At 40.2% G+C, this 25,957-nt stretch overlaps 1 protein-coding gene across 1 annotated transcript; it reads left to right on the top strand.

Moving 5' to 3' along the window:
• The first annotated feature begins 1,553 nt into the window (after positions 1–1,553).
• Positions 1,554–25,200, top strand: LOC307153349 (calsequestrin-2-like). The gene is made up of 11 exons (XM_079862754.1): positions 1,554–1,953; positions 2,655–2,739; positions 2,888–2,988; positions 3,250–3,361; positions 22,167–22,240; positions 22,428–22,558; positions 22,653–22,698; positions 23,523–23,577; positions 23,697–23,797; positions 23,889–23,963; positions 25,005–25,200. Exons 1-11 carry the CDS (start codon positions 1,717–1,719, stop codon positions 25,185–25,187), a joined length of 1,200 nt encoding a protein of 399 aa, XP_079718880.1. The 5' UTR covers positions 1,554–1,716; the 3' UTR covers positions 25,188–25,200.
• The last annotated feature ends 757 nt before the right edge of the window (positions 25,201–25,957 follow it).

The following is a 25,957-nucleotide window of genomic DNA, read 5'->3' as shown; positions in this document are numbered from 1 at the left end:
TCTGAAGCTCCGTGGCTATAATGAACAGGCTGCGATGTCAAGATTGCAATGCTGGAATATGTTGTGTGTGTGTGTGTGAGAGAGAGAGAGAGAGAGAGAGAGAGAGAGAGAGAGAGAGAGAGAGAGAGAGAGAGAGAGAGAGAGAGAGAGAGAGGGCACGGGTGCGATCGAACAGTGGAAACATAAAAACATACTTTGTTATTTTGCTCATACAGGACATCATTCAAACTGCAAAGTGTTTACTTATATTTGTGTACACTCGCAATAAAACACAACATTGTGCTTTTGTCAAACTGTAAACTCTTGTCAAACTGTAACCTACAACTGTCACCCAACTAAAATCACACACAAACGCATGCACGTTAATTAATTTAATTAATAAACTAATTATATAAAACTATTGTCAGTGCACTACAAATAACTACAAATAACTAACAAACTACAAATGCCTTTCCTTTATTAATAAAACATTTATTTTTCCTTTGGTGGTACAGCCTGAGACATGCACAATAAAAAAAAAAATGCCTTCTACATTTTTGTTTTGCTTTTCCCTCCATTGTACCAAACTCGTACCGAACCGTGATGTCTGAACCGAGGTATGAACCGAACCGTGAATTCTGTGTACCGTTCCACCCCTAATATATATATAGACAAACAACACCAAATATGACAGACACAACAGAGAGTGCTTGCTGAAGAACAGAGAGCTAACTCTGTTGTGTGCCGGCATCCCTTTGTAGCTTCTGTGTATGCCGTCACACATTACGTCATGACGCAACACCAATCACGATTGGCTTAGTTTCATTCATGCTTCAGAGGCGCTACACTGGAGGACGTTCCCCAAAGTGTCAAGTTCCCTCGAAAGGTAACTGTTGCTTTTATTAGCTTGAACAAAACTGAAAATCATTAACGAGACCTTTGTCTCAAAATATATTCAATAATTTTAGCGATTCTCATTTGCTACTTAAATATACAACATTTTAAAAAACATTAAATATTAGATCAAAGTAGCGCAAAATCAATTTTGCACTTCTGTCCACGATCATATCAAGTATCAGCCAAAAATCCATGTGCATCTTGAAAAGAGAATGTTTTGGAAAGTCTGCAGCAAGTTTTTGTGCCATCTAGTGGTTTAGAGGAAAATAAAATCAAAGGAGTCTTTTAGGAGCTCCCATGGAGCCTTTAGTCCCGTTGTACCATACTTTTTCACATGAGCTTGATGATTAGTTAGGCTAATTCTGAACACAGCCACATACCCAATTATAAAAGGGTGTGAGTTAGGTCTTTTCTTTTTTTGTGCGTTTTATGCGGTTGTATGCCGTGCAACCCCAGGTGCCCTATATTTAGATTTTATTAATCTGCATGTTGAGAGACTTGTACTGTGATTCCCTATGGTACTCATGTCTGTCCTCTTTTTCTTCAGATCATCATATATTCTTAGCTTTTAAATGACTGGGTCTCTAAAAGAGGCCTAAATTCACCAGGGACATACTCATTGGAAAGTCTATCAAATATCTCATCCTATCATGTCTTTGCCTAATTGTTGAGAAGAGGTGAAGTGGTAGAATGAGAAAGAGAGCATAACATGTTTTTTTAGTGCTGAAGAACTGCACATTGAGTCTCATTTTGGTGGTCAGACTCATTGTCCTGCAAGATCTCACCTGGTCTCTTTCCATTAGACTCTTCTTTTTATTCTCCTGTTTAATCATTGCTACTATGCTGTCCGTCTGGATTGTCTTGGTTTCCTGCATGGATTTTCTCTTGTTCACCTCTGCAGAAGAGGGTCTGGAGTTTCCCAGTTTTGATGGCAGGGACAGAGTTCTTAATGTCAATGAAAGGAACTATAAGAAGGCATTAAAGAAGTATGACATGATGTGTTTGCTGTATCACGAACCCCTGTCTTCAGATAAGGAGCTCCAGCAGCAGTTTCACATGAGGGAGATGGTTCTGGAGGTAAGGAATTATAAAGAGAAGGGGGGATGACTAAAGAATTTAGTGGATGAATAGGGACTGATATATTGCATGGTATATCTTATACCATCAAATGTGCTGAACAGGTTTTCAGTTTCTTACACAAACACACATACTAAAAAAAATATGTTCAACACATATGATGGTATGTTCTAAATGTATACCATGCAATATATCGTTCCCTATTCATCCACTAAATTTCATCCCTGTTCTCTTAATAATATAAACATAAAATCAACGATTGTTTTAGATGTTTACTTCAAATAAAATGTATCAAAGAGCTACAATTTATTGCACCAGGGGGTCAGACTGTACATCTGTTTTCTGTGTCTAGACAGTAGGCTACCTGATGTGCAATTTAGTGGGAAGACTTACCTGATTTGGAGGCTGACAAAGGTTTCACAAACAGCAATGCTCTGTCTGCATATTATGATAACAGAGCTGTCAAGTATACTTTTGACTATACAGATATCAGCCATCACAATCTACAAAACTGATGTTCAAGGTTCAAGATTCCTTCTTAGATATACTGTGGAAATGTTGCCCCAGACTGAATTGCTATTACAGACTAAAGGTGTTTGTAAAGACTGGCAAACTGGTATGCCTTTACTTCTGAATTATTCCTCAAAAAATATTCCTCAAACAATGAATGTTACTGATGTGTCTCTTCCATGCATCACTAGCTTGCTGCTCAGGTTCTCGAAAACAAGGATATTGGATTTGGAATGGTGGACTCACATAAAGATGCTAAAGTTGCCAAAAAGCTTGGTAAGAAGTTTTGTTTTGAATCACTGTGCTAATAATGACATTGCTTTGTAGATCAAATGTTCTTACTCACCCATTCAATAAAAATGCCTGATACGTCTTTGTATCTTTGAGGTTGGGTCCTGCCTGAAATGTGATCTTTGTTTATTAGGTCTGGAGGAAGAAGGAAGCATTTATGTTTTTAAGGATGAAAGAGTGATTGAGTTTGATGGAGAGCTCTCTGCAGATACACTGGTTGAATTCGTGCTGGATGTGAGTGAAATTTGCTGGGCTGGATAAATGTCAGTTCTCTGACTTTAGTTGATTTTATGATATCTTAGCAGAGTCTATTTTAATTCTTCAGTAACATCACAGATTTATAATTATAAGATTCATGTTCTGGATCATCATTATTGTAATTTTTGGATACTTATTGCAGGAATATTATACACAAACTTTAGGCTCAATGGAATATACTAACATTTGACACATTACTTTTCTTCCCTTCTCTGTGTGTGTCACATCATTCTTTAGCTGCTGGAGGACCCAGTGGAGTTGATCAGTAACCCCATGGAACAACACGCTTTTGAGCGAATGGATGAAGACATACGCCTTATCGGCTACTTCAAGTGTGAAGAATCTGTGCGTGAGTGGCATTTTTGCTTCTCATTTAAGTATGTTTCACTAGTTCACACTTACAAATAAGTCAGATAGAATAAATGCGTATTTGGCGTGCTGTCCGAGGAGAGGGCTCCGGGCTCGGTATTCGGCCCGAACCCAGAGTACTCCCCCCGTATTCCTGGCTGTAAAAGATTGAGCCAAGAGTGAGGAGTCGGGGTGGTGGAGGGATGCTGGAAAACTGTCAAGGAATATTAGGTGAGTTGACAGAGTGGATATATATATACTTCTTGTCATGCTGATTAGGGTAGACATAATTGTTTGATGACGAGTAGATTGGATTGATTATTTGAACGTGCTCCTCCCGAACTTTGTTTATAAAACATCATATGTAAAATTATAATTTTGTGGCCATGCTCTAATAAGTATGACTCACTCATTCCATTGTGGATTTATGTGTTTATGAACTAGTTATATAGTGTCTTATTTGGCCCAACATTTTTCTCAACTCCAGAGACATACTGACTTAGAACAATTTTCCCTCTTGTCTTTGCTGGTTCGTTGTGTGCCTTGTGTCTTGATAATCTAGGACGGCAACCACCATCCCACAGAATTTCTTTATCGTAATGAGAAATGCCACAACTGTGGAAAAGTCGGACACTGCGTGTATGTAAGAATCACAAAACACAGCGGCTAGACAAAGCTCAATATGTATCAGCGGACATATCCAACATCAGAGTGCAGTGGATGATGATGACCTGTTTGAGCTCTTCACTGTCTACTCTGCACAAGACAAGGCAGATGGCATTTATATTGATCTTCAGCTTAATGGCATAACAGTTAGCATGCAACTAGACACAGGAGCATGCAACTCTTTATTGAGCTCAACCTCCATTCATCTGGCCTCGTACACTGGAGACAAAATCCCTGTGTGGGGTGAGATCAAGGTTCCATTTACATGTGAGGGACAACAGTGTTCACTTCCATTGATTGTGGTCAAAGGAGACAAACCACCATTGCTGGGACATAACTGGCTCCAGAAAATATGCTATAAGGAAATCTTCAGCTTGTGACATGTGACACCGGTGAGTGTTCCTTCCCTCTCTGATGTACATGAAAAACACAAACAGCTTTTTCAAGATGTGTACGGCAAAATTAGTGACTTTAAAGCAAAGGTGAGAGTGCAAGAAGGATCTCAACCTATCTTTCATAAACCAAGGCCTGTTCCGTATGCTCTTAAAGAAGCAGTAGAAAAGGAACTTGATCGCCCGGAGAAGAACGAAATTATCTCTCAGGTTGGAAGGAACAATTGGGCAGCACCCATTGTGGTTGTGCCAAAGAAAGACAAGACAGTTAGGTTGTGTGGCGATTATAAAGTCACAGTGAGCAAATGTATTCTTGCAGAGGAATATCCGCTGCCATTAGCATGGCCCCTGCAAAAGGATGACATGCAAATCCGTGAAGCGCTCCATATTTTTAGGCTTGATTGCTTGCTTATCGATTGCTCCTGTCTGCCTCGCTGCCTGCTGTGAGTTTGTTTGCTTCGGTGCTGTAAGCTCCGTCTTAGCCTCGTATTTCTTTCTGTTTTGAACCATCATTTACTATCATTTCTAGTTGTTTATACTACTAAATACAGCTTACCCAACATCTCAGATTAACCTGACATCGCTAGCTTCCGTTATTATTAGCACAACACGCTAGTAACTCGCTAGTCTGTTTACACGCCACCCGTGCGCTCAGTTATTTTTTATTTATTTTTCTCTCTCGCGGCCGCGCTTTTGAGTTCATAAAAAGCACAGGTGAGTAAGAATCAGTCAACAAACACGGTGAGTAATGTCTTGTCCTGTTATTGTCACCTGCACTTCATGTCACATGTTTAGCATAGCCTTCTCTGTCGGCAATATAGGATTTATATGTGATAAATGCAAGGAGACAGTCAGGCTGACGGAGAAGATTTCAGAACTAGAGAGATGCATCCAAACTTTAATTTTATTAAGCTTTAGATACTATTTTGGATGCGCCTAGCATAGTGAACTCTTTACATGATTCGGTTTCTGGCTGAATTAGTGCCTGTGCCGCAAGGCAAATGGGTGACAGTGAGGGATCGCTCTAGTCGCGGATCAAAAAAACACTCTTCCGTTCCGATTACCATAACAAATCGATTTGCCCCACTCAGTGAAACACCCACTGAGAATTCTGTTGATTGTGCCCTAGTAATTGGTGATTTGATCACACGGAACGTGAAAATAGAGACACCAGCCACCATAGTCACATGTTTGCCGGGAGCCAGAGCGCCTGACATCAAAGCAATTTTAAAAGTGCTGGCTAATGCTAATCGTAAATTCTCTAAGATCATTATAAACGTCGGCACTAATGATGTTCGACTCCGCCAGTCGGAGATCACCAAAATGAATATTAAAAAGGTGTGTGAACTCGCAAGTATGATGTCAAGCACTGTAATTTGCTCTGGCCCCCTTCCTGTTCGCAGGAGTGATGAGATAGTTAGTATATTGTGTTCACTCAATGGTTGGCTGTCGAAGTGGTGTCCGCTTAATAATATAGAATTCATAGACAATTGGAAAAGTTTTTGGGGCAAACCTGACCTGTTGAAAAGAGATGGTACAGTATTCATCCGTCCTGGGATGGTGCTGCTCTTCTCTCTAGTAATTTGGCTCATAGTCTTAGAGATAAAAAATGACAAATTGGGCACCAGGTCAGGAAGCAGACTGTTACGACAGAACCGAGGAAACAGTGTGCAAGTAAAACTCTTTTATTGAATAAAGTGATGATGATGATGATGATGAAAGTCCGAGATGATGCAGGCTGTGGCGCAGGGACTTCGATGGCCAGACACGGTGTGTAGACAGAAGTGCAGGGTGCTCTGAAGTGCCGACAAAATCCTGACATGAAACGAATCCACAAGACGGTGACCGGAACACAGGAACTCAGGACAGAGACGATGAACAGGAACAGGATCAGACACAACACAAGGACTTCATACAACGATCTGACAGGGGAGATGATAAAGTGGTGAGTTTATATATTGTGATGAGATGGGCTGCAGCTGATGATGAGTGATTGCAGCTGGATCGCTGATCAGTGATAACAAGCCGGACACACCCACTCACGCGCTCACACACAAGTAAACAAACAAAGCACGGGACGAGAGAGAGACATTGGATCTATGAACCGTGACAGTACCCCCCTCCCTAGAAACACCTCCTGGTGTTCCCAGGCCCCCTTACCTGCCGATTGTAATCATCGATAAGGGAGTGATCCAGAATGTCTCTGGCAGGTACCCAACTTCTCTCCTCTGGACCGTAACCTTCCCAGTCCACCAAGTACTGAAACCCGCGTCCCCTCCGCCTTGAGTCCAGCACACGATTGACCGAATAAGTGGGTTCCCCATCTACGAGTCGCGGCGGGGGAGGAACCGGGGCTGGCGGATTAATACGAGAATGAAATACGGGCTTAATTTTGGACACATGGAAGACGGGGTGAATCCTCCTGTACGCCGGAGGAAGGTTGAGGCGGACTGCCACCGGACTAATGATCTTGGTGACAGTAAACGGGCCAATGATTTTGGGAGCAAGCTTATTGGATACGGAACGGCGAGGAATGTTCTTGGTAGAAAGCCACACTTTTTGACCAGCGACGTATACGGGAGGCCTAGACCGGTGGCGATCGGCTTTGGCCTTGGTGCGCAACCCCACCTGGAGTAGAGTCTCGCGGGCTCTAGTCCATGTGCGGTGACACCTCTGGACGAAGGCGTGAGCGGAGGGGAACGTGACTTCGGATTCCAGACTAGGAAAGATTGGTGGCTGGTAACCTACACTACACTCAAACGGAGACAGGCCCGTGGATGACACTGGCAACGTGTTGTGGGCGTACTCCACCATAGAGAGTTGGTGACTCCATGAGGAAGGATTTTTGGAGACCAAACATTGTAACGTTCTCTCCAAATCCTGGTTGGCTCTCTCAGTTTGGCCATTGCTCTGGGGGTGAAACCCAGAGGACAGACTGACAGTCGCACCCAGTAATCTACAAAACTCTCGCCAAAATTTGGACACAAACTGGGGTCCTCTGTCAGAAACCACGTCTGTCGGGAGGCCATGTAACCGAAAGACGTGGTCAACGACAATCACCGCTGTCTCCTTGGCTGAGGGTAATTTGGGCAAGGGAATGAAATGGGCCGCCTTCGAGAACCGGTCCACCACGGTCAAAACTACCGTGTGACCCTGAGAGGGTAGGAGGGTGGTAACAAAATCTAGTGCGATATGGGACCAGGGTCTCGAAGGGACCGGCAGCGGTTAGAGTAACCCATCTGGGGGTCGATTGGAAGTCTTACCAGTGGCACAAACTGAGCAAGCCAAAACAAAACTGTGAATGTCACGAGCCATGAGAGGCCACCAGAATCGTTGCTTAACTAAAAATTTAGTACGACTGACTCCTGGATGACAAGCCACATTGTAAGAATGCCCCCACTGAATAACGCTGGACCGTAAACTCTCAGGCACAAATAAACGATTCGGTGGGCAACCGACCGGGGGCGTTACCCCTTCTAAGGCCTTCATGACCTTCGATTCGACCTCCCATACGAGTGTGGAGATGAATAGAGTCTCCGGTAAAATGCACTCGGGAGTAGACGGGCGTTCGGAACGATCAAAAATGCGCAATAAAGAATCGTGCCAGAGGGCGACTGCTCGTTGCGCGACTTCCGACTCTTGATAGCCGTGCGTCGACTCGTAGCGCCAGAGCGATGAGGTCGTTGAGTGATTGAGGTAAGTCCAAGGCGTAAATCTCCCTTTGGATGCGGTCAGCCAGCCCATGCAGGAACATGTCCCACTGCGCTTCCTCATTCCACTGGCTCTCCGCCGCTAAGGTTCGAAACTCGATCGAAAAATCTGATACAGATCTTTCTCCTTGACGTAAATCGGCCAGCATCCTTGCGGCTTCTCTCCCGGCGACAGCGCGGTTGAACACTCTCTTCATTTCGGCGGAGAGCTCCTGGAACGAGGAACAACACGGGTCTTGATTTTCCCACACCGCCGTCCCCCATAATGCCGCTTTCCCAGTCAGGAGGGTGAGGACAAAGGCGACCTTGGAACGTTCATTATTGAAGGTTTTGGGCTGGAGGGAGAAATGCATGGAACACCGGGTTAGAAAAGCTCTGCAAATATTAGGTTCACCTGAGTAGGGTTCTGGAACTGGTAGGCGGGGCTCTGACTGGGATGGGCCTTCTGATGGTGTGGGGGGAGCGGCTGGTGTGGGCGGCGCAGTGGGAGCTCGCATTTGTTGGATCTGCCGGGTGAGCTCGGACACCTGCGCCACTAAAGCCTGAACAGCGAGACCAGTATCGTTGAGGTTTTTCTCTTGAATGTCCATACGCGCCATGCTGTTACTGATGTAATCCTCCATCGATGGTACTGTATTACTCGCTGTTTCCATGTTAGGTCAGATTGTTCTGTTACGACAGAACCGAGGAAACAGTGTGCAAGTAAAACTCTTTTATTGAATAAAGTGATGATGATGATGATGATGAAAGTCCGAGATGATGTAGGCTGTGGCGCAGGGACTTCGATGGCCAGACACGGTGTGTAGACAGAAGTGCAGGGTGCTCTGAAGTGCCGACAAAATCCTGACATGAAACAAATCCACAAGACGGTGACCGGAACACAGGAACTCAGGACGGAGATGATGAACAGGAACAGGATCAGACACAACACAAGGACTTCATACAACGATCTGACAGGGGAGATGAGAAAGTGGTGAGTTTATATATTGTGATGAGATGGGCTGCAGCTGATGATGAGTGATTGCAGCTGGATCGCTGATCAGTGATAACAAGCCGGACACACCCACTCACGCGCTCACACACAAGTAAACAAACAAAGCACGGGACGAGAGAGAGACATTGGATCTATGAACCGTGACACAGACAGACTGGCTTAACCGACCGTCTGCTAGCGGCCTCGCGTCACCAAGGTCAGATAAATCCCATCACATAGAGCCTCTTTCACCTAGATATCATCATATAGAGACTGTGTCTGTTCCCCGAATTTGGAAATCCAAAAAACTTCCAAACCCATCTAAGGTTAAAAATTTAATTGATGTTCAACAAATAAAAAACATATATAATACAGATGAGCAAATGATAAAGCTTGGATTGCTGAATATTCAATCCCTTACTCCAAAAGCACTCATTGTTAATGATATGATTTCAGATAATAACCTAGATGTGCTGTGTTTGACAGAAACCTGGCTAAAACCAAACGATTACATTACTTTAAATGAGTCAACCCCACAAGATTACAGTTATAAACATGAACCTCGTCTGAAACGCAAAGGAGGAGGTGTTGCTGTAATTTATAGTAATATTTTCAAAACCACTAAGAAATCAAGTTTTAAATATACTTCTTTTGAAGTGTTGGTGCTTAATGTAAAAATATATAGTGTAAACAATAAAGTAAACAATAAATCACGTTTGAGATTTGTGCTGGCTACTGTATACAGGCCACCAGGGCACCATAAAGATTTTATCAAAGCATTTACAGACTTTCTATCAGAATTAATATTGACTGCAGATAAAGTACTAATTGTTGGTGATTTTAATATACACATAGATAATGAAAAAAGATGCATTGGGATTGGAATTTAAAGACATTGTAAACTCTATTGGAGTTAGACAAACGTGTCAGGGCCTACTCATTGTCGTAATCATACTCTAGATCTAATATTATCACATGGAATAGATGTTGATGCCATTGAAATTCTGCAGCAGAGCGATGACATCTCAGATCATTATCTAGTCTCATGTAAATTACATTTAGCCAAGGCTGCAAATCCGACTCCGAGTTATAAATATGTTAGACCTATCACTTCTGCCACTAAATATTGCTTTATCAATAATCTTCCTAATCAGTTTCACCATCTCAGCATTCCGGATAGCTTAGAAGAACTTGATATTGCAACAGAAACTTTTAACTCTCTCTTTTCCAGCACTTTAGACACAGTTGCTCCGTTGCGCTTAAAGAAGTTCAAAGAAAATAGTCCAACGCCGTGGTACAACGAGCACACTCAGGCCCTTAAGAGAGCAGCCAGAAAAATGGAGCGAAACTGGAAGAAAACAAAACTAGAGGTATTTCGGATTTCATGGAAGGAGATCTCGATTACTTACAGAGAGGCTTTAAAGCTGCTAGATCTGCTTATTTTTCAACCCTATTAGAAGAAAATAAACATAATCCTAAGTATTTATTTGAAACAGTGGCTAAACTAACGAAAAATAAAGCTTCAAACCCAGAAGTTTCCAAGCAGCACAGCAGTAATGACTTTATGAACTTCTTTACTTATAAGATTGATAATATCAGGGACAAAATTATAACTATGCAACCGTCTACTACAGTATCGCATCAGGGAGTATATTTTAGTCCCCCTGAGGAAAAATTTGATTCATTTATTGCTATAGGAGAGGAAGAATTTTGCAAACTTATTAATTCATCTAAATCGACAACATGTATGTTAGACCCTATACCGACTAAGCTACTGAAAGAGATGCTCCCAGAGGTCATAGATCCTCTTCTTAATATCATTAATTCGTCTTTGTCACTAGGATACGTACCAAAAACCTTTAAGATGGCTATGATTAAACCGCTTGTTAAAAAACCGCAACTTGATCCTACAGAATTAGTCAATTACAGGCCGATCTCGAATCTACCCTTTCTGTCAAATATACTAGAAAAAGCAGTATCCTCACAATTGTGTTCCTTTCTTGAAAGAAATGATATCTGCGAGGATTTTCAGTCCGGATTTAGACCGTACCATAGTACCGAGACAGCTCTCGTTAGAGTCACAAATGATTTGCTCTTATCATCCGATCGTGGTTGTATCTCTCTACTAGTGTTACTCGGTCTTAGTGCTGCATTTGACACCATTGTGTCATTGTTACAAAAGACAGAAGCAATGATGCAAGTAAAACTCTGTTTATTGATGTGAGGAATGAAAGTCCGGTAGTGGGTGAGCAACTGATGACACAGGGACTGGATGGTCAGCGAAGGTGTCCGAGAAGTGAAGTGATGCAGACGTGATGACCCAAGTGAAGACGAAATCCAGGTGAACAAGAAACAGGAAAGGGAACACGAACAGGAACGTCAACGGGAACAGGATCACACACGGGAGACATCAAACAACGATCTGACAATGAGAGGAAAGTGCGGTGAGGTTTTAAAGGTGCGTGAATGAGCTGCAGCTGGAGCGATGAATGAGATCAGCTGGATCGCTGATCTACCGGAATGAGTGGTAACGCCCACTCACACACACCCACACACACAAAACAACAGTTACACGAGACAAGAAGGAAACAATGAATTTATGAACCGTGACACATTGACCACAACATTCTTTTAAATAGACTAGAAAACTTTGTTGGCATTAGTGGAATTGCACTAGCATGGTTTAAATCATACTTATCTGACCGTTATCAGTTTGTAGCAGTAAATGAAGAGATGTCTTATCGATCACAAGTTCAGTATGACGTACCACAAGGCTCAGTACTAGGACCGTTGCTGTTCACTCTGTACATGCTACCCTTAGGAGATATCATTAGGAAACATGGAATTAGCTTTCACTGTTATGCTGACGATACTCAGCTGTATATTTCTTCAAAACCTAACGAAACTTACCAATTCACAAAATTAACGGAATGCATAGCTGATATAAAAAAAATTGGATGACTAGTAATTTCCTACTTCTAAATTCTGAAAAAAACTGAGATTCTAATTATTGGATAAAAAACGTCCTTACGTAATAATCTAGAATACTGTCTAACACTTGATGGCTGCTCTGTTAAGTCTTCGTCGTCGGTTAGGAACCTGAGTGTGCTCTTTGATATCAATCTTTCATTTGAAAATCACGTGTCTAGTATCTGTAAAACCGCATTTTTCCATCTTAAAAATATATCTAAATTACGCCATATGCTCTCATTGACAAATGCGGAACAATTAGTTCATGCGTTCATGACCTCAAGGCTAGATTATTGTAATGCTCTACTGGGTGGTTGCCCTGCACGCTTAATAAACAAACTACATCTAGTTCAAAACGCAGCAGCTCGAGTTCTTACCAGAACCAGTATGACCATATTAGCCCGGTTCTGTCAACACTGCATTGGCTGCCTATTAAACATCGCATAAATTTTTAAATATTGCTGATTACTTACAAAGCACTAAATGGTTTCACTCCGCAGTACTTGAGCGAGCTATTAACACATTAAAGTCCTTCACGTCTATTGCGATCTCAAAATTCCGACCAGTTAATAATACCTAGAATATCAAAATCGACTGCTGGCGGTAGATCCTTTTCCTATTTAGCACCAAAACTTTGGAACAGTCTTCCTAACATTGAAGCAGACACACTCTGTCAGTTCAAAGCTAGATTAACCCCCTGGGGTCGACAATCGCGCCGGCGCGATAGGCTCGCTTTTTTATTTATCAGTTCAAAAGAGATTCATTTTGCTCTGTTGACTTTGATATTACAAACAAGTTTCATACATCAATCGATTCTGTTAAGTGTGTATTATTTTTGTGTATACTCACAATAAAAACAAAGTGTTGTGCTTTTTGCCAAATAAAGAAAAATAAACATGATGTGAGTTCTGCTTTCTCTCTGTCAGTGAAGTCCATTCTGAAACGCATCCGAAAATGAACAATAACTCAGCGAATACTCAGTCAAACAGACATACAGACACACAGGCATGAAGCTTGAATTCTCTTCTTTTAAATGAAGTAATTTATATAAAAATCAAATATTCTCAGTTCATGTAATCTGTAAGAAAAGAGCGAGATGTCAGTCGTTCTCATCTCATCTAATTATTTTTAATGTGACCCCGCCCACGGAGAGTGCGCGCTATTCAAACGCAAATGACTGAGGCGATCCTGCAAACTGTGAACGCCCCCGTATCAGCTCGAGAAAACACAAGTTTAATCAGATCATTGTACTTGTTTACACCGTCTCGCAGCGCTGTGAGGAATAATAATAATGGAAAATGTACCTCAGAAGTGCTGGTATTTTGAGGAGCAACGCATCCGACTGAGCCGAGGAATACTGTAGTAAGTTTTTTTCCTTCTCAAGTGAATCGCGTTTCTGTGTGTGAATGAATGAACGGCAGAGATGCGCGCTGTTTACCACAACTCGCAAAAAGACAGTTTAAATTTGAATCGCGTTTCTGTGTGTGAATGAATGATGATGTTTTAGCAAACTGTATTGCTATACTGAGATGAGTAAAAATCGACTGAAATATGTTGAAATAAAATGTAGGCTATTTGTATAAGCAACGTATTAAACTGCAAATTAAAATTTATATGCCCTAATATTTCATAAAAACAACGTTACAGTCAGGCGAAATATGAAAGACAACATTTTGTTGACTAGATTTGGGTACAGTTTTTACTGTAGAATATACTGCCACATCAAATAAGCTTTTGTTTAGCAATTTCTAAGCAATTTCTTTAGCAATGTACATGTGTGTATATATATATATATATATATACATATACATACATACATACATATATACATATACATATATATATATATATATATATATATATATACAGTACCAGTCAAAAGTTTGGAAACATTACTATTTTTAATGTTTTTGAAAGAAGTCTCTTATGCTCATCAAGCCTGCAGTTGAAATATAATAATATTATGAAATATTATTACAATTTAAAATAATGGTTCTCTTTTTTAATATACTTTAAAATGTAATTTATTTTTGTGATGCAAAGCTGAATTTTCATCAGCAAGTACTCCAGTCTTTGGTGTCTTATGATCCTTCAGAAATCATTCTAATATGCTGATTTATGATCAATGTTGGAAACAGTTGTGCTGCTTAATATTTTTTTTATAACCTGAGATACTTTTTTCAGGATTATTTGATGAATAAAAAGTTAAAAAGAACTGTATTTATTTAGAATAGAAATCTTTTGTAGCAATATACACTACCGTTCAAAAGTTTGGAAACAATAACTTTTTTTTTTAAAGAAATTAGTACTTTAATTCAACAAGGATGCGTTAAATTGATAAAAGGTGATGGTAACGATTTATGTTGTTAGAAATGTTTTTATTTTGAATAAATGCTGTTTTTATGAATAAATGCTGTTAACGTTTTACTCATCAATGAATCCTGAAAAAAGTATTCCAAAAAAATATATTAAACAGCACAACTGTTTCCATCATTGATAATAACTGAGTATCAAATCATCATATTAGAATGATTTCTGAAGGATCATAAGACACCAAAGACTGGAGTACTTGCTGATGAAAATTCAGCTTTGCATCACAAAAATAAATTACATTTTAAAATATATTAAAAAAGAGAACCATTATTTTAAATTGTAATAATATTTCATAATATTACTGTTTTTTTTTTATTTTATTTTTTATTTTTTAACTGCAGGCTTGATGAGCATAAAAGACTTCTTTCAAAAACATTAAAAATAGTAATGTTTCCAAACTTTTGACTGGTACTGTATATATACTACTTTTACTATTTTTGAATGTTAGCTGTTCCAATGTTGGCTATATTCAAACTAATGAATACATATGATAAAATTTAGGCCTATAATAATTTTTTTTTACAAAGAAAGAGTACACTTGAAATATTGTTGAAATTGTAATTATTGTTGTAATTGTAACCTTTTTAATAAAAGAGCAAAACATATTTACAAGATAGATGTAAGCAAAATCTTAAATGGTCAATATAAGTCTTCTTCTAAATATATATTTTGTCCTTGCATTAATTCTTGTGGCTCAGTCAGTGTCACACCTGAATGAATGGCTCATTATTCAAGTAATTACGCATAATGGGTGGGACATTGTATTCTTAGGTGTAAACCACTCCTCGTTCACGCCCCCCTCGCATATTGGCTTTCCAAGCAAAACCTGTCTTACACAATTTAAATCAATGTATTGTTTTATGTGAACAATTAGGCAGGATGATTTTCACATCATTTTGAAGCCAGAACTCGAAGCGACAACATTCATTAGTCAAAAGTCTTGTGGACACATATTTAGTATGTGTTTTGTGGTCTTATTTCAGCAACTTTCATTTTTATTTTTTTCAATAACCACGCATAAACATTATTCTCTTAAAAATTCAAACATATACATGCATGTTGATCACATATTATGGTAGCCCTGTTTGTGCTATATAGAGTGAATTTACACCTTTGCCATTAATATAACCAATTTATAAATAACTGAAAAAAGCACAAATGTCAGAGCATGTCAGAACACCTCCAGGGCCCAGAAAACCCCTCAGACCCCAGAGGGTTAAAGACACATCTCTTTGACCTAGCATTCACATAATACATTATAGACTTTTATAATTCAATGTTAGGCTGCATAGATTAGGTCAGCCAGAACCGGGAACACTTCCCATAAATCCTGATGTACTCGTTACATCAAAAGAAGAATGGCATCTACGCTAAATTTTGTCTCTTTGTTTATCCCGAGGTTTTCCCACAGCCTGCCGGATCCAGGCCGTATCCAGATCTGACAAAGGACCTTCGCCTGGACCCGATGACAACACAGTGCTGAATGCCAACTAGTCTCTCCCTATGGAGGATCCCTTTACCACTCTACAGATAAAGCGTTGTCGGGAAAATTCATTTCACGTACCTACCCCAAAGTGACAAAATAAAATAAAATTCTATATCAAAATTTATAAGGAAAAACCAGTACTTTTTTTAGGCTTGGTTTGTAGGGAATTACAAACCTGCGCACATATATTCAAACGCACATAACTATAGAACCAATTCTTAATGCGCATGTGAACGGCATCAGCATTTATCACAGGTTCGCGTTTAAAGTCTGTGTAGAGAGAATGGTGTCGTCTTAGTGACCCCTAATTTGATTAAAAATTATCGTTGCGATGGAAGCGAATCAATCAAAACTAACTTTAGCTGGAAAATAACTTTATTAAAGAACCGCTATAAAACCAAAACAATCTCTGTTACCTTAAATTATACGTTTATCTCTGTAAAGCTGCTTTGAAACAATCTACATTGTTAAAAGTGCTATATAAATGAAGATGACTTGACTTGACTTGACCTAACGTGGAGGATCTTTTTGCCACATTGGCTGGGGGAAAAGTTTTCAGTAAGATTGATCTGTCTTTTGCATATTAGCAGTTGGAGTTGGATGCTGAGTTGGATTCTAAAACCTTACCATAAACACGCACAAAGGCCTGTTTAAGTACCATCGTCTGGCCTATGGAATTTCCACAGCACCTGCAATTTTCCAACACAATGGACCAAATACTACAGGGACTTCAAAATGTAGTGTGTTTTATGGATGATATTCTGGTCTCTGCACCATCTCCTGAGGAACATCTGGAAGTACTGGACAAAGTGTTGTCACGACTACAACAACATGGAATAAGAGTGAAGAAATCAAAATGTGAATTCCTCTTTAAGTCTGTGGAATACTTGGGATTCAAGATTGATGAAAAAGGAGTGCACCTTCTCCAACGATTGTTGCAGGCCAATGTAAATTGGCAATGGTCTTTACAGTGTGCTCAAGCTTTCAATGATTGTAAACAGCACCTGTTGTCAAGTAAGTGGTTAGCTCACTATGATCCCAAAAAGCCACTAAGACTCGCCTGTGACGCCTCTCCCTATGGCGTCAGCACAGTTATCTCACATGTGCTACCTTCAGGGGAAGAACACCCCATTGTGTTTGCATCGAGGACTCTGACAGCAAGTGAAAAAAACTATGCGCAGATTGAGAAAGAGGCCCTGAGCATAGTCTTTGGTGTGAAAAAGTTTCACAAGTATCTGTATGGCTGCAAGTTCCATCTGCTAACTGATCATAAACCCCTCCTTGCAATCCTAGGCCCCAAGTCTGCCATTCCAACATTAGCTGCCCTCCGTATGCAACGGTGGGCTTTGACCTTGTTGGCCTATGATTATGACATGATTATGAGTACAGATGCTCTTCTGATCATGTAAACGCGGATGCATTGTCCAGATTACCGTGAGAGACTATCTCTACAGGGGGGGAGAGGAGTTGGTGTTTCAAGTCTCACACCTAGATGAATTTGCTATCAAAAGTGTTGGACCTAACTTCCGGATGGCCCAATCATGTCACAGATGAACACTTTAAAACATTCCTTGTAAGAAAAAAACAGCTCTCAACAGACCAGGGCTGTATCCTGTGGGGCTGGAGAGTGATCATTCCTCCGAAGTATAGGGAAAGACTGTTGTCTGAGCTGCATGAGGGACCCCCAGGCATAATAAGATTGAAAGCATTGGCAAGATGATCCCTCTGGTGGCCGGGTCTCTACCAAGACATTCAGAACTTTGTAAGTAAGTGTGCTCCATGTGAGTTGGGGCGAAACCAACCACCCTGTGCTCCTCTTCACCCATGGTCCTGGACGACAACACCCTGGGAGCGCATTCACGTAGACTATGCAGAAATAGACAATCAACACTTCTTAGTGATTGTGGATGTTCATTCAAAATGGGTGGAAATATTTCCTACTCAGCTGATCAATGCAGAGAAGACTATAAACCTCTTGCGTCATCTCAGGGCTGCCTATGGATTCCCAAAAGAGCTGGTATCGGACAATGGCCCACCATTCACCTCCAGGGAGTTTGAGGAGTTCCTAAGGAATAATGGTGTGCGTCATGTTCTGTCTCCTCCATATCATCCAGCCACAAACAGTCAAGCTGAGCGAGTGGTACAAACCTTTAAAAAAGCATATGAAATGTTATGAGCACAATCTGAAGCACCTCATTTACGCCTGGCTCGTTTTCTGTTGACACTCCCCATACAGTAACAGAGCGAACACCTGCTGAACTGTTTCTGAAAAGACAGCCTTGTTTCTGTCTCACACTGCTAAAACCAGATACATCTGCTGTTGTTCTCAAACATCAAGCACAACAGAAAAATGCTCACGACACACCTTCCAGGAAGCTCAGATCTTTTGAGGTTGGCCAGAAGATCATTGTGCGGAACTGTCGACACTCAAATCATGCCTGGCTTCCAGGTGTCATCTTGTTCAAGCATGGACCTCTCACATACCAAGTGCAAGTTGGAGATCGTAGTGTGAAGGTACATGTGGATCATCTGCTGTCATCTAATGTACAGGACAGAACGGATGCTATGGGCAGTACCATGGTCAATGACTTTGCTCCTGATGTGAGTGACAAGGGCAATTCCAGTTTTACCCAGCCCCATGTTCTGGCCAAATGGTTGTCCATGTCGTTCCTCTGAATAGTAAAACATAACAGCCACCAAGCTCCAATGCTTAGAAAGCCATCCCTGGCCTGTCAGAATGGGTGCTAAACATAGTGATACAAGGTTTTGCTCGCAGACCACTGCGCTTCGAAAGGTGACACAATGATTCAATAATGGCATAGTCCACACTTCAGTCAGGACCAACTTAGCACACGTCCTACGCGTCAAAGTAATGATTCTACTAGCGAAAGGACTTATGTAAAATGCGATATCCACTGTGTTATTCTGTCATGTTTTCTCCCTTTCTTTCCAAACCGCGACAAACGCCAGTCTCCCTTCTCTGCAGAATGCGATAAATCCGCTCAACCAATCACAGCGCACCATTCCACGCATTGTGGAATGGGTGCTCCTCTTTAACTGCTGACGATTTTTCTAACTTCTTCACCAACAAAACAATAACTATCAGCAGTCAGTTCTCAGCACCACACACACAGGAACCCAGACCAACCTCTCCCACAGCCAATAACCTTCTTTCCTCCTTCTCTCCGCTAAATGAGGAAGAAGTATCTAAACTTATCCTCTCCAGTCATCCTACCACCTGCCCTCTAGACCCTATCCCCTCACAACTTCTACAAGCCATCTCTCCCACACTTCTACCAGCACTCACACACATAATCAACTCATCAACTCATCCCTCCATACTGGCACTTTCCCTACCGCATTCAAGCAGGCTCAGGTAACACCACTGCTTAAAAAACCAACACTAAACACATCATTTGTAGAGAATTACAGACCTATCTCTCTCCTACCATTCACTGTGAAAACACTTGAAAGAGCTGTTTTCAACCAAGTAACATCATTCCTGTCTCTGAACAACCAGCTGGATATAGACCAATCCGGCTTCAAGAAAGGGCATTCAACTGAGACTGCATTACTGTCGGTCACAGAAGCCCTACAGATCGCAAAAGCTGCTTCCAAATCTTCAGTTCTCATTCTCCTGGATATGTCTGCTGCCTTCGACACTGTGAATCATCAGATCCTTATGTCCACCCTCTCATCACTGGGCATCACAGGAACTTCCCTCCACTGGTTCGAGTCCTATCTCCTATCAGGTAGGTCCTTCAGGGTCGCATGGAGAGACGAGGTATCCAAAGCTCATCAACTGACCACAGGGGTTCCTCAGGGTTCAGTTCTTGGACCCTTGCTCTTCTCCATCTAAACCACATCACTGGGACACATCATACAGGCACATGGTTTCTCTTACCACTGCTATGCTGATGACACACAGCTCTTCTTCTCATTTCAAGCAGACGATCCCACAGTAGCTCCACGGATTTCAAGCTGTCTGGCGGACATCTCGTCATGGATGAAGGAACATCACCTGCAGCTCAACCTGGCAAAGACTGAGCTTCTCGTCCTCCCTGCCAATCCATCTCTAGAGCACGACTTCACTAACCAGCTAGAATCATCATCAATCACCCCATCAAGGTCGGTCAGAAATCTTGGAGTAACATTTGATGACCAGCTGACCTTCACAGATCACATTTCAAAGACAGCCCGATCATGCAGGTTTGCACTGCACAACATCAGGAAGATCAGGCCTTTCCTAACTGAGCATGCAACACAACTTCTCGTCTCGTCCAGGCACGTCATTTCTAGGCTTGACTACTGCAATGCTCTTCTGGCTGGACTTCCATCATGTGCAACTAAACCTCTACAAATGATTCAGAACGCTGCAGCTCATCTTGTCTTCAATGAGCCCAAAAGGGCCCACGTCACTCCTCTGTTCATCTCTCTGCACTGGCTACCACTCGCTGCTCGCATCAAGTTCAAGGCATTTACGCTTGCTTACAGATCTATCACAGGCTCAGCTCCCTCCTACTTTCACTCACTTCTACGAGTCTACATCCCTACCAGAAGCCTACGATCGGTCAACGAGCGACGTCTCGTGGTTCCATCACAGAAAGCCACAAAATCACTTTCCAGAACATTCTCATTCACAGTTCCATGCTGGTGGAATGCTCTCCCCACCCTCATCTGGAATGCAGAATCCCTGGCAACATTCAAAAGACAGCTGAAAACCCATCTCTTCCGTGAGCACTTAACCAAAAAAAAAAAAAAAATTCCTTTTCCTTTAAACCCTCGCTTATCGGGCTTATGCTACTCTGAACAATGCCTGAACTTCGTATTTTGAGCACTTCTTGCGTTGTTTTTTGCCTCTTCACGATGACTCGCTTAATTGAGTCCTAAATTTGTAAGTCGCTTTAGACAAAAGCGTCTGCTAAATGACTAAATGTAAATGTAAATTGTAAACAGTAACGGTGGCACTTTGAATACACACGGCATCCTAGTTTTCCGTATCTACTTTGTACTTTTTGATCAACAAACAAACAAAAAAATAATAATTTTGAAAGCATTGATGAACCTGTGGTGGTTTCTGCTGTAGGGAAGAAACGTAAGCCATCAAAATCGAATCATTTTTTTTATTTTATTTTTATTTATACAGTTTAAAGTTACAGGGACAGTGCACATTAATAAACATTTATGTAAATGTGCCAGTTTAGCCAACTTGGCTAATTTTCAACTGTAGGCCCTGGGTAGGTGTAATGTCAGATAAAATACATTAAAACAATCAACAATGCTTATACATACATTAAATCGCATTTCATAAAATACATAAAGTACATTAAAACAAGGACAACAAAACATAAAACACGACAAAGCACACTTCAGGTGATTTACGTGAGGAGATTAAGAAGATGAGGCACTCGGGAGGAGGAAAAATGCCGGCTGTTGCTTGTTCTCACACGACAGCATCAAACTTCTGTCACGCTGACACATTGACCCCAGGGGATCTTTTGAAAAACTTTCAATTGTTTTACTCAGTCAACAAAAACCGAGCAGGACCAAGGCATTTTACAGCTGATTGCCGTCAGAAAAGTTCAGGAGGTATTTCCAAGCGATGGCTGATTTAGGTATTTTTAGTCCAGTGCCTGTATATAAGATTAGTATTGACCGAGTTCTGAGGCTGTCATATGTGGATCAACTTACTTTGTTGTGTATTTTCAACAGTTTCAACATGAAAAAGAACTTTTATATTGATTCAATGGATTAATTGCATTTTGAAAAAAAAAAAAGTGTCATGAATGTATTGCATTTTGGGGAAAAAATTATAAATTTTTATAATAAATCTTTGAAAATCAAAATCTGGATTTGAATTTTTTATGTTATTATAACCTAAAGATGCTATGTGAAAGTTTGAAACATAACATAATGGTTTTCATCTTGCCACTTTCTTGGTAATGAAAATACATTTTTAGTCAAATTAATCAAAATGGATTTATCACGTTTTGGAACCAAACTCTCCATATCATCATATAGAGACTGTGTCTGTTCCCCGAATTAGGAAATACAAAAAACTTCCAAACCCGTATAAGGGTAAAATTGTACTGATGTTCAACAAATAAAAAATAGATATAATACAAATGAGCAAATTATAAAGCTTGGGTTGCTGAATATTCGATCCCTTACTTCAAAAACACTTATTGTTAATGATACTGTTTGTTTGTTTTTTTCACTTTCTTTTTATTTATCAGACTACAAGGCCTTTCAGGTGACTGCAGAGAAGTTTCAACCATATGTGAAGTTTTTTGCCACTTTTGACAAAGGGGTACGTGCAGTCCATTCCTTTACAATAAAAAAAAGTTTTTTTATTAAACATTTTATTTTTATTTATTTTTCTGGTATATGTTATTTTGGTATGAAAGTGAGAAGATATTTGTGTATAAATGGCTATGACCATCTTTGAGGAAACATTCTTATGTTTTGGCTTTATTTATAACCGTTTCATGCTGCAGGTGGCTAAACAACTGACTCTAAAAATGAATGAAATTGATTTCTATGAGCCCTTCATGGATGAGCCTGTAACCATTCCTGGCAAACCTTACTCAGTAGAGGAGATAGTGGACTTTGTTAATCAACATAGAAGGTGATATCAGTGGTAACCTCATAACTTTGACATTGCTAAAATATCATTTAAAATATCCACTTTCATTATAAAAGCAATGTTTTATCCTCCCCAGGCCCACTCTGAGAAAGCTTCGTGCTGAGGACATGTTTGAGACTTGGGTGAGCAAGACTGGATCTGTAGGACTGATCTATTGAATGTTAACTGTTGATTTATATGGCTGCTGGTTAACTGCTTAAAGGATAATTCCGGTATTTAGCACTTTGAGTCTATTTTCTAGTTTGTTTTGGATAAACTAGAGTGCTGGACACAGAAATTTTGACGATGGGCCCTGTCTCGACTTTTTGACTCTTTTAGAATCGCCTTTGACCGCTTCAGAGTGGCTGGCTATGGGCATGCACGAACATGTCCTTAAAACAACCCTTAACGTTCGTTTTCAAAACTGTGCAACTCACGAGTGGTTAGTGGTGTTCGTTGATGATTAAAAACAAATATATCGGCGCAATGTATGATTTCAATCCGTGTTATTTGCTATAGTGGAACTATTTTTTCAGATACCTCACAACCGCGTATAAACTTCCGCTCGGTATTTGAGTCTGAAGCGCAGTAATATCAACGAGCAATGAGTCCTCCAACAGAAATCAATGGGATTTAACAAAATGCCAAATAAAACACGACAGAAACTGTATTTCGCTACGCTACTTGTTTTGGAACATCAAAGAACATCACTAACCACTCGGTGAGTTGCACAGTTTTGAAAACAAACATTAAGGGTTGTTTTAAGGACATGTTAGTGCATGCCCATAGCCAGCCACTCTGAAGCGGTCAAAGGCGATTCTAAAAGAGTCAAAAAGTCGAGACAGGACCCATCGTTAAAATTTCTGTGTCCACCACTCTAGTTCATCCAAAACAAACTAGAAAATAGACTGAAAGTGCTAAATACCGGAATTATCCTTTAAGTGATCTTTCTCTGCTCAATTAACAGGAAGATGACATGAATGGAATCCACATTGTTGCCTTTGCTGAGGAGGAGGATCCAGGTTGTCACTTCTAAAAAGAAAATTGTTTACTGCTATCACCAAGACTAGATTTTGTAGCTCAGAATGATTGTATTAATAGCTCAATCACTTAATTTGTGCTTCTTTCTCCCATTTCATAGACGGCTATGAATTCCTGGAAATTTTAAAGGACATTGCAAGGGATAATACTAAAAACCCAGATCTAAGCATAATGTGGATTGATCCCGATGAATTTCCTCTGGTGAGATGTTATCCCATCCATGTCTACAAAGTATTTTTCTGCTTAAATTGAAACACTTGTGGCAATGTTGTGATAGCTACTTCATCTGCAGTTAACTACCTACTGGGAGAAGACCTTTAAGGTGGACCTTTCCAGACCCCAGATTGGTGTGGTGAACGTGACTGATGTAAGTAACTTTGGTCTTCGGTTTTTATGTTAAGTATTCTACTTTTTCTGTCCTAGCCTTCATCACTCTGTGAAAACACCTCTTGTTTCCTTTTAAAAACTTCTCTACATTGAAACATGTAAGCTGTATATTACACATTTTTAGCTTTAAACTATCATATCCTTTTGAGGTCAAGTTTAACATAACATAACATAATGATCTACAACACGATAAAGCATTTAATCATACACTATTCTTTAGTCAAACTTTACATTTACAGGCCTACTGTAAAGCCTACACCTACTAAAATATTCTTAATTTAATTTAGTTTTATGTGATAAAGACACTACAGAATAACATTGCTGCAATAATTTGAGCAGCAGATGCTCTGTGTAAATATACTTAACTAATACCTATTTTGCAGCATGTATGTCTGGTTATAAGGACCAAAGAAATCTAACAACCAACAACCAAAATGTATAACACAGTAATACAATGTATGGTAACACTTTATTTTGATGGTTCCTTTTGAACATTCTGTTGACTATAAGTTACTTTGGAACTACACGCCAACTAACTCTCATTAGAGTAGTAGTGGACTGTCTGCTTAATATCTGCTAACTCTTCATTGTGATGGTCCCCCAACAGACATTCTACTAACTATATGTAACTTTGCAAGTAAACACATCTACTTATTCTGACCCTAACAGTCTACTAATACTCTACTAACACTCACTCTAATGAGAGTTAGCAGACATGTAGGTGCAACGTTACTTTACGTCTGTTATAGTCAACAGAATGTATTAAAGGGACCATCAAAATAAAGTGAAACCCAATTAATTATTAATGATAGAGAGACAGACAGATATATAGATAGATAAAAATAGATAAAAATAGATAAAAACACAGCGTATAAACTGTTTTTTTCAAATGTGAAAATGCAGAAAGTTTTCTGTGATGGATAGGTTTAGGGGATATAATATACAGTTTGTATAGTATAAAAATCATTATGTCTATGGAAAGTCCCCATAAAACATGGGAACCTGTGTGTGTGTTTTATAGGCCGACAGTGTGTGGTTGAATATGCTTAACGCTGAAGCTCTACCGTCAGCTGAGGAGCTGGAGGATTGGATTGAAGATGTTCTCTCTGGAAAGGTCAATACTGAGGATGATGATGATGATTATGATGATGATGAGAACGAAGATGATAGTAGTGATGAAGACCATTATAGTGATGACGATTAAGTGGTATATACACTGTAAAAAATCTTTAAACATTTACGGTAAAGAAACAGCAGCTATGGTTGCCAGAAAGTTACTGTAAAAAAATATGGTATATCAACATTATAAGTTTTACAAACTGAACATTAACTGCAATGATGTTTATATATCAAATTACTAAAATCTTTATTATACTGACAACCAAACAGGTGGTAAAGAGAAAGCCACATGAATCAAAGGTCATCACAAGTAACTGTTCCACAAGCTGATAATACATTTATTGCCTGAAAGTAAATAGTAATGAATAAAAGGTGCACACAGTGTCTTAAACACAAATACAAAATGGTACTATGGTGGTAACACACGACACTAAATTTATGCCATGACAACATTAAAGGGATACTTCACCTCTGGAAAGATGAATGTGTATTTAAAATTGGTCATTTATGTAGAAGAAATGTGAAGAATTTTTTTTAATTTGGAGCTTTCTAGACTGAGAAAAGCCAGAAAATGTATTTTTGGCTTATGTGGATGAAAGACAACAACTCCCAGAATGCACTTGCTTCGCTGCCCTAGGAGGCCACGCCTACCAGTTAGAGAGCGCAGTTGAAAACAACAAGGTTAGGCTACCAGTAAGTCTACGTGACGAGTCTGCCTGGGATTTCGAGATCGCCCAAAATGTCTGGGATTCGGCTTTTGCGTTCTACAGTCGCCATTCATCATGTTTACTGTGGCGAGCAGGACGAGGCTGACGGCCGTGGGAGAACGGCGCGAGGCCGGTGGCGTCATTACTG

Source organism: Squalius cephalus, assembly GCF_949319135.1.
Source record: "Squalius cephalus genome assembly, chromosome: 2".
In the NCBI taxonomy this organism is placed as follows: domain Eukaryota; kingdom Metazoa; phylum Chordata; class Actinopteri; order Cypriniformes; family Leuciscidae; genus Squalius; species Squalius cephalus.
The sequence above is the reverse complement of the archived record's forward strand: the minus strand, read 5'-3'. Positions and strand labels throughout refer to the sequence as shown.

What these genes read in the sequence shown, in the direction of transcription:
- LOC307153349 (XM_079862754.1), top strand. Translation starts at nt 1,717, where the DNA reads ATGCTGTCCGTCTGGATTGTCTTGGTTTCCTGCATGGATTTTCTCTTG. An exon ending in TGAGGGAGATGGTTCTGGAG is followed by an intron (nt 1,954 to 2,654) that starts GTAAGGAATTAT and finishes ATGCATCACTAG; the next exon opens with CTTGCTGCTCAGGTTCTCGA. An exon ending in TTGCCACTTTTGACAAAGGG is followed by an intron (nt 22,241 to 22,427) that starts GTACGTGCAGTC and finishes TTCATGCTGCAG; the next exon opens with GTGGCTAAACAACTGACTCT.